At 47.0% G+C, this 10,482-nt stretch overlaps 1 protein-coding gene across 1 annotated transcript in view; it reads left to right on the top strand.

Annotated features, from left to right (window-relative positions):
- Positions 1-4,363: 4,363 nt before the first annotated feature.
- Positions 4,364-10,482, top strand: part of DHX33 (DEAH-box helicase 33) — a 31,053-nt gene continuing 24,934 nt past the window's right edge. The window contains exons 1-4 of the mRNA XM_007102815.4: positions 4,364-4,674; positions 7,228-7,388; positions 8,056-8,283; positions 8,427-8,597. Of these exons, the coding sequence (XP_007102877.2) occupies positions 4,377-4,674; positions 7,228-7,388; positions 8,056-8,283; positions 8,427-8,597 (858 nt within the window). The 5' untranslated portion in view covers positions 4,364-4,376. The remainder of the gene's footprint in view (positions 4,675-7,227; positions 7,389-8,055; positions 8,284-8,426; positions 8,598-10,482) is intronic.

Here is a 10,482-nt window from a genome sequence, read left to right as displayed (position 1 = left end):
AAATAGTTCCAGCTTGGCTAAGTGGTTGCTTTCTAGAGTGTGAGATTTCCCTCAGAAAGATGAACATGAGGTTGAGATTAAACATAATAAACATCTTAAATGGGAATTGTCAGATCATTTGCGAAGTGAAAAGTATTTTAATATCTTTAAGTGGAATATACATAAGTAATGGAATTTAATATAAGTACATGCTTCTCGTCAGTAACTTTGAATATGATTGTTGCAATTTTATGGAACATGGGTTAATGGGACTGGTGTTATTCCTAAGTGGCTTTAAAAAAATCTTTAAATGCCAATCTTAGAATGTATAGTCCTTATGGGATTCTTAAATTTTGTCTTGGTTCAAGAAAGCTTTTAATTAGAAGGTTGGTTTGGTTTGGTTTTGTTTTTCGTTGTTTTGGGGCTAGAAATAGGTTTCTCTAGTTAAATTTGTTCTCCCTTAGTTAACTTTGAGTTATCCAATTCATGGAATATCTGTGGAGAAATTTTTATCCTAAAATCTGTTCACTGAGTGTTCATTTAAGTAGGGAATGTCTAAACATACTGATGACTGGGTAAAACAGGAAACATTTTGAGTTTATGGCCTAAACGCAGTCAGTCATGGGATTTTGGTCTCTCCGATTTTATGGGATGAGAATTCCCAGTGGCAGGATGCCACGCTGTGCTACTACACTGTGTCCTATGCAGTTGGCATTCCAAGCACTGACCTCTTAATTTGAGTGTCCAGCCCCACTACCACCATCCCTGGCCCGGTGTTGCGCATCCGGATACCTTGGCTCACCTGGACGTAAGGAAAAGTCCTCGCTTCTTCCCCAGCTTACCTCTCAATCTTGGTTCTTCCAGAACACACTTCTTTTTCTTAATGCAAGCCAACTGAAAAGTGAGATTTCATACCTGGAATCTTGTGACCAACTTACCTGACATACATAGAATTTAAAAGATTCCTGAATTCCACCAGTAATAATGAAAAGCACACCTAAGGCATAGCTTTTTTGTTGCAGAAATACGGTATGTGTTCATTTTTAAAAAATGGACGTGCAAATTGCATCTCCATAGGAGATACACTTCATACATTTTGCTGTTTGTTTCACTATGGATTTCTCTCTGTTTCTCTCTTCCACTTGTTCTTTCTCTGTGTCACTCTTGTATGTCCTAGTATCTTTCATACCTCTTGTGTAGTCTCTAAGCAAAGAAGTCCTGGATTCTTGGTAATGAAACCCTCACTCTGTCTGTGGGGCCTATGAAATTAGGAAATATTGGCGCTATTGGCTTGTTGGGTAAAGGGCTTCCTAGAATTGTCATCTGTCCTTCATAGCCTGCATTTTCTGTTGTGGCTGTGTTTTCCTTTGACAGGTAAGTGCCATCTGTGTTGCTAGTCATGATACTGCCATTGTTTTCAGTGTTCTGTAGGCTGTCCCCTAAGCTACTTACATAGTTTACAAGTTTGCATTAAATTTGTTGAACTTTGTATAATCAAGTCACTCCTCTGCTCAGAAATGCACAGTAACTTCTTAGGAAGCCCCCATATCAAATGCATACTTTCTGTCTTCCTCTGAACGTTACTCCCACTTCTACCTAACAGGGACCTCAACTCAATTCTCTTCAGTTCTTCAAGGCCTTGCCCCATTCCTGGCTCTTCAAGATACCTTGACTCTAGGGCCTATTTCATTGCCTATGTTCTTTGAATCCCTATGACACTTCGAGTCTGTACAACATACTCTTACACCAAATTATATATTGTATTGTTCTTAGCTGGTACGTGTAAATTAGTCTTGTCTCCTTCATGAGAATGTAAGCTCCTTAAGAGCAGGAACCGTGTCTTAAATTTTTGTATCCACCACAGTGCCTAGCACAGTGCTTGGCACATGGGTGCTGAATAAATACTTTGTTTATTGATCAGCAAACTATTATCTGGTATTTTTAATTATAGAGGGATTAATGTATGTGCATGCAAGCTTGTACCTAGTTGCTGAGGCTTATGGCTGTCTCAAAGTGGGATGGAGCAAAACAACATGATCAATGGCAGGGGTTTGGTGGTCCGACCAGCCAGCCAACAACAATGACCACCAGCCGGTATGGTCATGGTAAGGACAGATAGTTAAATCCATGGACCGTTGCAGAGCAGTTAAGAATGAGATGTGTCTGACAATTCACCTTTTAGAAGAAGAGCCCAGATATTCCTTGAATAAGCTATTAGCTTATGACCATCTGCATATGAAAGCCACTTAACCACAAGAGACTTCTTTTGGAGGGACAGCAGATTTCAGACTACTAATGTGAGGGATTGGGGGAGGGGGCAATGTGTGTAACACTGCTTACTGCCAATATAGGATTTTATTTTTCAACTCTTTGTTCCACTTAGCTTTGAAGCTGCAGAATAGCTGGGTCATTAGGCCAGAGATTATGAATGAATTACCTATGCATGTGGTTACTTTTGCCTGCACCATGGTTTTTGTGGGGGTTTTTGTTTTTTGAGCCAGTGTTTTAAATTGACAGATTTCACATGAAAATCTTCATTTGGGGCTCTTCTTGAAAAAAACAAAAAACTGGAAGATCTGGCAATACCAGGCCTGCATGGCACCTGCTGCCAAGAGATAACGAGTGGCTGTTTCTAGAGTCAGGGCACTTGCTCTATCAAGAGATTATTTCACTCATTTATATTACCTACCTGGTACTCTTGTAATCATTTGGAGCATATGTCCCCTCCAATAGGTTACTCTGGAAAGCACACTGGGAAGAAGGACTGAGGTCTGTCTTTTGCATACTCAGAATCTGTAATTTGAGAGCTAACAGATATTGCTATGGTCTGAATGTGTCCCCCCAAAATTCATGCTGAAATCCCAATGCCTGATGTGATGGTATTTAGGAAGTGATGCCTTTTGGGAGGTGCTTGAGTCATGAAGTGGAAGCCTCATGAATGGGATTAATGCCTTATGAAATAGCTCCAGAGAGATTCCTAGCCCCTTCCATCATGTGAGGACGCAGCAAGAAGGTAGCAGCTATGAACCAGGAAGAGGGCCCTCGCCAGAAAGTAACCATGCTGGCACCTCCAGAACTGTAAGCGATAACTTTCTGTTGTTTATAAGCCACTCAGTCTATGGTATCATAGCAGCCTGAAAAGACTAAGACAGTTGTTTCCATTTAATTTTGGGTTGACTTTCTAAATTAATACTTAGAAGGAAGTCAAATTTTGTCCGTTATTCTTAAATACGTATCTGCTGTTAGTTCAACATGCACATTTTCAGTAAACCCTGGTCTCTATACTACCAGCAACTGGAGAAAAATTACCTCTGACCTGGAGGAAAGGGGAAGGAGGATTTTTAATAGGTTCATAAATAGGGCAAGTCTCATGGAAATGAACTTCAGAAGATGCCTGATGTCCTTCACATGGGTTGAAGCTTATGATGAATTCGCTGGAAATCACTTTTCCTGTATGCAGAGCAAACAGCTGCTTGCTGTTCTTTCTGTGGCGAATTAGCAAATTCTCTAAGAGTTTTGAATTTAGGAGGGGAAGGAGGAACTAATCATATCCTACTTTCCTGCTGGAGTTCTGAATCTTTTCATTGATTGGCGTGTGTATGATGGGGCTGGGAGCCCCGCAAAGAACTTGAGAGTCTGGCACGAATATTTTGGGAAAGGAAGGATAAAAGACAATTTTAGTTCCATCAGACTCCCTCTTTCCCTGCTTGTATTACAGGAGCAGACCATGTCCTTTGGGATAGCAACTTTCTGAGGAGAATGTATGATTGTCATAGAATATATGATATATCTTTCTTTTTCTGCGACACAAGATGATCACCAGTATCCTTCTCAACATTCAGATTTTGTGACATCTGAATGACTCATCTCAGAGGCTCAGTTTCTTCATCTGTAAATTGGGGACGATATCAGTATCTACTATATAACATCAGTTATTTGGAGGATTAAATAACGCAAATGTTGGTGTGCACCTCATTAATTTTACAAAATTAAATACTTTCCTTAAAGAGCGATTATTACTGTGGCAGAGAAAGGGAAACGCGTGTTTACTGGAAGGAAATAGTGCTAGCAGGACAAGAAAACCATGGTTGTTATCCAAAGTTAAGGACCCAAGGAACCTTACACCCAGTCCCTCACTGTTGTCGCTCCGGACCTTTTTCCGGTTGTACCTCGGACCCTGCTCTCCCCGCCCTCGGGAAATGAAAGCCTGCACACGCTGCCAGTGCATGCTGGGAGTTGGAGTCCCCTTCCCAAAGGCTGCCGGTGGCGGTGATATCAGCGGCGTCGCTGGGAGCCACCAGCACGTGGCGGGAAGGGGCGGCGCGCGCTAGCTGTCGGCTCCCGGGAGAGGCAGGAGCTGCCCGCCTTCGCGCCTCCAGTCGTGTTGCCCTCCCGACATGCCCGAGGAGGCGGGCTTCCCGCCGGCCAAGAGATTCCGGCCGGGCGCCGGGCCTCTGAGGCGCGCCGGGTCCTGCCCTCCCGGGCGGCGAATGGTGATGCTGCTGACCGCGGGCGGCGGCGGCGGCGGCGGCGGCGGCGGAGGAGGAGGCCGGAGGCAGCAGCCGCCCCTGGCCCAGCCCTCGACCAGCCCCTACCCTGAGGCCGTGGAGCTGCAGCGCCGGAGTCTGCCCATCTTCCAGGCGCGGGGGCAGCTGTTGGCCCAGCTCCGAAACCTGGACAGCGCCGTCCTCCTCGGTGAGTGGCCGCGCCGGCGCGTCCTTCGTCTCTCCCCGTTCGAGCTCCGCGAGAACAGCTTTTCTTAGGTGTTTCTCCCCGTCTTTCTCTCGTTTCTACAACAAACCTGACTTCCTTTTCTGTTCGGGGCCAGGAGAGGGGCCTCGGAGGAGTCAGACAAGCCCGTTCTGGAGGTGCTCGCAGCCGGTGCGAGTGACCCGCGCCTTCGGCAAAGACTCGCCTTCTGTGCGGAAGGGGTAGAGGGACGCAGCGGGAACTTTGGGAGCTTAGAAGAGTGGATCTGAGCCAGTCGGGGAGAGAGGCGTTGGACGCAGAGGAGAGAGCCTGCGGCTTAAGAGACAAAGTGGAGGTTGAGAGACGGTCCGGTCTGACGGAAGTAGCAGTTTCTGGTGCACGAATTAAGAGGCAGAGTTGAGGGCCGGGGACCAGTTGCAAGGGGCTTTGATCCCCAACGTTTAAGTAAGAGGAGCTCCTGAAGGACCGAGAGGATGAGCCTTCAAAGAGGTGAAGGAGATCCAGGAGAGCTGATAGTCTAAGGAACAGAGTTGTAAGAGGAAGGGAGTGAACAGATGCAACAATGAAAATAGAGGACCAGAAAATAGGGACCCCAAAAGTGCCCACTGGATTGGATGCGAGGTATCAATTGGGGATCGAGTTGAGCGCTGTTTCGGCAGAGCTCTGGGAGCTGATTTGTCACTGGGCTGAGAAGTACGTAGGAGGTGAGGGCACGAAGGCAGTGGAATCGGGCTTCTGTTTTGACAAAAAGGAGGGGGACCTAGAGGAACTTGCAGACATTCATAGGTTCAGGGGAAGAACTCAGTGGAGAAGGAGGCTGAAGGTGCAAAGCGGGCACTAATAGAGCAGAGACAGAGGGCATGAGGAAGGGGGGCCCTTGGCAACAAGGGCTAGATGCAGAGCTGTCCTGGATATCCAAGAGGAGGATGGATATCCAAGAGGCTGGGGGGCTGGAGAAAGGAGGTAAGAATGGGGGTGACTGCAGGAAAGCTTGCAGGGGGAAGTGGCGGGAGATCACCTTTGAGGACTTCACTTTCCTATGAAGTAGGCACGGGAGCTCTGATGAACATGGGAGTTACAGGGTCCTTGGGGAGGATGGGGACAAAAGAAGGGCTGCAGAAACAAGAACAAGGATCAGCGGTGGTGCGGGTGCCCAGGTGCATTTAGCCCCACGGCAAACTCAGGTCATTGTCAGCACAGTTGGGTTATTTTATTATAGCAACGCTCAGTTTCTTGGTGTAGGAGCAAAAAAGATGGACAGGGAGACATTGATCCAGGTTTGGGTTTTGCGTGATGAACTCAGCAGGAGGAGTGTAGAATAATCCAATTCTTCGTCCGTGATTCGTGTCCAGGTCAGGAAGGATGAGCAGTCAGAGGGGAGAAAATGGAAGAACCACGGGACTGGGGGACTCTGTGAGGTCAGGGAGGGGTACTGGTAGCCGTGGCGGAGGGATGCACAGGTTTGCAGTTCTTTGTTCTGACTGGGCACCGGGAAGGGAACACAGGAGGGTAGAAAATAAGGTTGGGTGCTTACTGTATGCAGATGCTCAAGTACATGGAAGAGACGGACAGGCCATCTCTGCCCCCCAAGGCCCACTGATATTGGAGGGGGGCAGAAACGTTTAAATGCTTTCACACAGTGGAGGGTGATCAGTGATGGACGAATTGAGCAAGGCTCTAAGGAACACAGAGGAGGCGGCGCAGCCCCTGGGGAGAGAGTTTGAGGTCTAACTCATCTTGTACAGTTTGTCATGCAGGCATCGTGGCAGCAGATATTTCATAATAGTGTGGGCAAAGGCAGAGGGTTTGAAAGGAGGCGGCTGGCTGGGGAACGGTGAGGAGTTAGCTGTGGCTGCAGTGTAGAAGCAAATGTCCCTTCATGGCAGTGCATTTACATCTCATTTATCCCTTTGAAAAGTAGGACATTTTTATGTAACGTTTGTATTCCATTGTATGTTGTTACTATGGTGGTTACTGTTGCTGACCACTTACATTGTTTCTAATTTTTGGCTTGTCGTGAGCAAAGTTGACTAAGACTCTTTTGAAGCTGTGTTTTTATACACGTCTTTATTTCCTTAGAATCAATTCCTGCAAGTGAAATTGTGGGTCAGAGGGTGCAACATTTTAAAGATTTTCCAAGTATAATGTGGCCCTCCAAGAAACAATCCCAATTAACGCTCTGCTAGCAGTACATGTGGGTCCACATTTTCCCGTGGCTTTATCACCTTAGAGTATTTTCTTACCTTTTCCTTCTGACTTTGATCTGTTTTGTGAAGTATGTTTCAGTTTGCATTTTATTTTAATTTTGATGTAGACCATTTTTAAAAAAATTTCGATGTGGACCATTTTTTTTTTTTTAGGCTGCTTGGGGTCTTCCTTGAGGTGCTCGGGCTTCTCATTACGGTGACTTCTCTTGTTGCGGAGCACGGGCTGTGGGCGCGCGGGCATCGGTAGTTGTGGCGTGCAGGCTCAGTAGTTGTGGCTCGTGGCTCTGGGGCACGTCAATTTGCATTTAAATGAGACTTTTTTCTTTCCTAGGGGAAACCGGCTCTGGGAAGACAACGCAGATCCCTCAGTACCTGTATGAAGGGGGGATCGGCCGCCAGGCCATCATTGCCGTGACCCAGCCTCGTCGAGTGGCTGCTATCTCTCTGGCTACCAGAGTGTCAGACGAGAAGAGAACCGAACTCGGGAAGCTGGTACCTAACTTCCTTCTCTGCTGACAGTTCTTGGTCCCCTAACCCCCACTCCCAGCCCCTGACTTTTATTTTTCTGAACAAGACTACTTATACATCTCAAGCTTCTTTCTTGCCACAATTGTTTCGGCCTCTCTCAGAGTTCTTTACCAGTTCCTAAGAGATCAGAGGGTCTGTCAGTCCCACTTGCTTTGCTTTCAAAATCTGTTGGCAACTTGGATAAATTAGCTGTTTTTTCCCTGAGCACTTTTTAAGGCTTCGGTAACATCTGCTAAGTCTTTTATCTACATATCTTTCTACAAACTTGTAAGCATTTTTCTAGTGTATAGGTGGGTGTTGAGAATGAGTGCCAGAACTGTATATAAGTCAGATTTACTCGTGTTTGTGTGTGTGTCTAACCCATTTGACTTAAAAACATCTTGGACATCTTTTAATAGGTGTACATAGCTTCACTTGAAACTATGAAGTAGCTGGGGGGAGGAGGCTACTTTTAAATTCTTTATAGTGTTTATCATCATTGCAGTTGAAGGCGTGTGTCCATTGCCCTGGGAGCAGGGCAGGGTCAGAGTTGGCCCTGTTCGCTGCGATAGCACCAGCGCCTGGCACGGTGCCGGATACACTGGGTGCTGAACACGTGTTTGCTGAGTGAACGAGTGGTGTCTCCACACAGGTTGGCTACACAGTGCGCTTTGACGATGTCACCTCGGAGGACACCAAGATCAAGTTCCTGACGGATGGCATGCTTCTGCGCGAGGCCATTTCAGACTCCCTGCTTCGGAAGTACAGCTGCGTCATTTTGGATGAAGCCCATGAACGGACTGTCCACACGGATGTGCTCTTTGGGGTGGTGAAAGCTGCCCAGAAGAGGCGAAAGGAGCTGGGGAAGCTGCCTCTCAAAGTAGGTGCAGCCTGTGCTGCTGAGGGACCCAGGGCAGTGGGCGTGGGGGGCGCGGGCCTCCTCGGCGGCCTTCAGGGCTCAGCGGGGGCACAAAAAGGCTGGTCCGAGCTTGTCCTCATCCTCCACCCCTGTCTCGCACACAGGTGATTGTGATGTCGGCCACGATGGACGTGGACCTGTTCTCCCAGTATTTCAGCGGAGCCCCCGTCCTCTACCTGGAGGGCCGGCAGCACCCGATCCAGATTTTCTACACCAAGCAGCCCCAGCACGATTACCTGCATGCGGCCCTGGTCTCCGTCTTCCAGATCCACCAGGTAGGCACTGGGGTGCAGATTCCTGGGAAGGCCTGTTTGACCTCGAGCATTCAGCCTTGAAAAGAAAAACTGCCGAACGAAACCATTTTGTGAGCTGTGTCCTGAAGTTGAATATGGAGTTCGTTTGCCATGTCCACGTTTTTATCCTTTTTCTCAGTGTCTTTTTTTTCTCTAAAAAAAAATAATTCAACCCTGACCAGCATCTTTCCTCAGCTGAGCCAGAAAACGTCCATATGTTAAAGCAGTGGCTTGCGAGCGTATTTTGATTGGAACCCGCAGTAAGACACACATTTTATATTGCAACCCAGGACACAATGTGTAGAACTGAAGTGAGTCTGAGGAAACAACAGTCTCCTTTTACTACATGTGATATCCTCTGGCATTTTCTGTCTCATTGAAAAAAAAAAAAAAAGTTGGTGTATTAACCAATAATGGGTTGCAATTTAGAGTTTTCTTTTTAAAAAAAACAAAAAACTGTACAGAGAAACATTTCAAAATTTTTTTTCATTTTATTAAACGTTTACTTAAAACTTCGAGTGATTAAATCTCATTTTTTGGTTTAATTTGTATAAAATAGACTGTTTTTACCTTTCCATTAACTTTCTGAAAAAATCTAGAAGCCAACTTTTGAACGCTAATTTTTATTTTAAGCTCAGTGATGGGTGTATAGTTTAAAGTTTAAAAAGTCAAGTACTTAGTTCTAAAAAGCTCATAAAAAAACAGGAGCTGCTTTTACTTTCCCAGCCCAGATCCTGCTCTTGAAGGTACACCTTCAATTTCTTAACTGTTTCCCTTGGGTGTTACTTTCCTGTTTCTGAAACATCCTCTCAAAATGATTATATCAGGATGTCTTTTTTTTTTTAAATTAATTAATTTATTTTTGGCTGCGTTGGGGCTTTGTTGCTGTGCGCGGTCTTTCTCTAGTTGCGGCGAGTGGGGGCTACTCTTCCTTGCGGTGCGCGGGCTTATTGCGGTGGCTTCTCTTGTTGCAGAGCACGGGCTCTAGGTGCGTGGGCTTCAGTAGTTGTGGCGCACGGGCTTCAGTAGTTGTGTCTCGCAAGCTCTAGAGCACAGGCTCGGTAGTTGTGGTGCACGGGCTTAGTTGCTCCGCGGCATGTGGGATCTTCCCGGACCAGGGCTCGAACCCTTGTTCCCTGCACTGGCAGGCGGATTCTTAACCACTGCGCCACCAGGGAAGCCCCTGGATGTCTTTTTAAATCAAGTATCAGTCTTTACAATATTACGACCCTACACTGTGCACCATCGCAGTGCCTTGTTCCTTATTCCACACAGTCGTACAAGTTTTCTATGTACGTACGGCCAATTTTTCCCCAAGGGTTCTAATATCTATCTCATGCCAATCATGAATATTTTTTATGTGTTGAAACACAGTCCGCTTTTTCCCAGGTCCTTTATTTATGCTGCTTTTCTGCTCCAAACAGGTTGCTCTCCTAGGCCTCCGCACAGCTGTCCTCTTGGCTCTCGCCTGTCATCCTCCCGTGTTGAATCCCACGACAGCACCCCGTGTCTGCCCCCCACCCGGCCGCATCGGGTGGAGGAGGGGACTTGGGGGTTCAACCACACTGTACTCAGACTTCCAGCTGACACTTGGGTCCTCGTGCTGGCACAAGCCCCCGAGGCTCGCTGTGAGCCCGAGCCTTTGCGGCGTCTCCAGGGAAGTGGGCGCAGCTCTTTCCCAGCACCACGTCTGCGCTTCCCCGTCGGGACCCCCGCTGCCCGGCCAGGCCCCTCACTCCCGCCCCGTCTCTTCGTCTTTCAAAAATGGGTTGAAACCCTGTCTTCCTGGGCTTATACTTTCACCGTCATTTTGATAGTATTTGGAGAAGGTCAGTCTGCCTTGTTTAGCTGCTAAAAGCAAACTTGA

The sequence above is a fragment of the Physeter macrocephalus genome, chromosome 14, assembly GCF_002837175.3.
Source record: "Physeter macrocephalus isolate SW-GA chromosome 14, ASM283717v5, whole genome shotgun sequence".
In the NCBI taxonomy this organism is placed as follows: domain Eukaryota; kingdom Metazoa; phylum Chordata; class Mammalia; order Artiodactyla; family Physeteridae; genus Physeter; species Physeter macrocephalus.
This window is presented reverse-complemented; position numbering and strand designations above follow the sequence as displayed.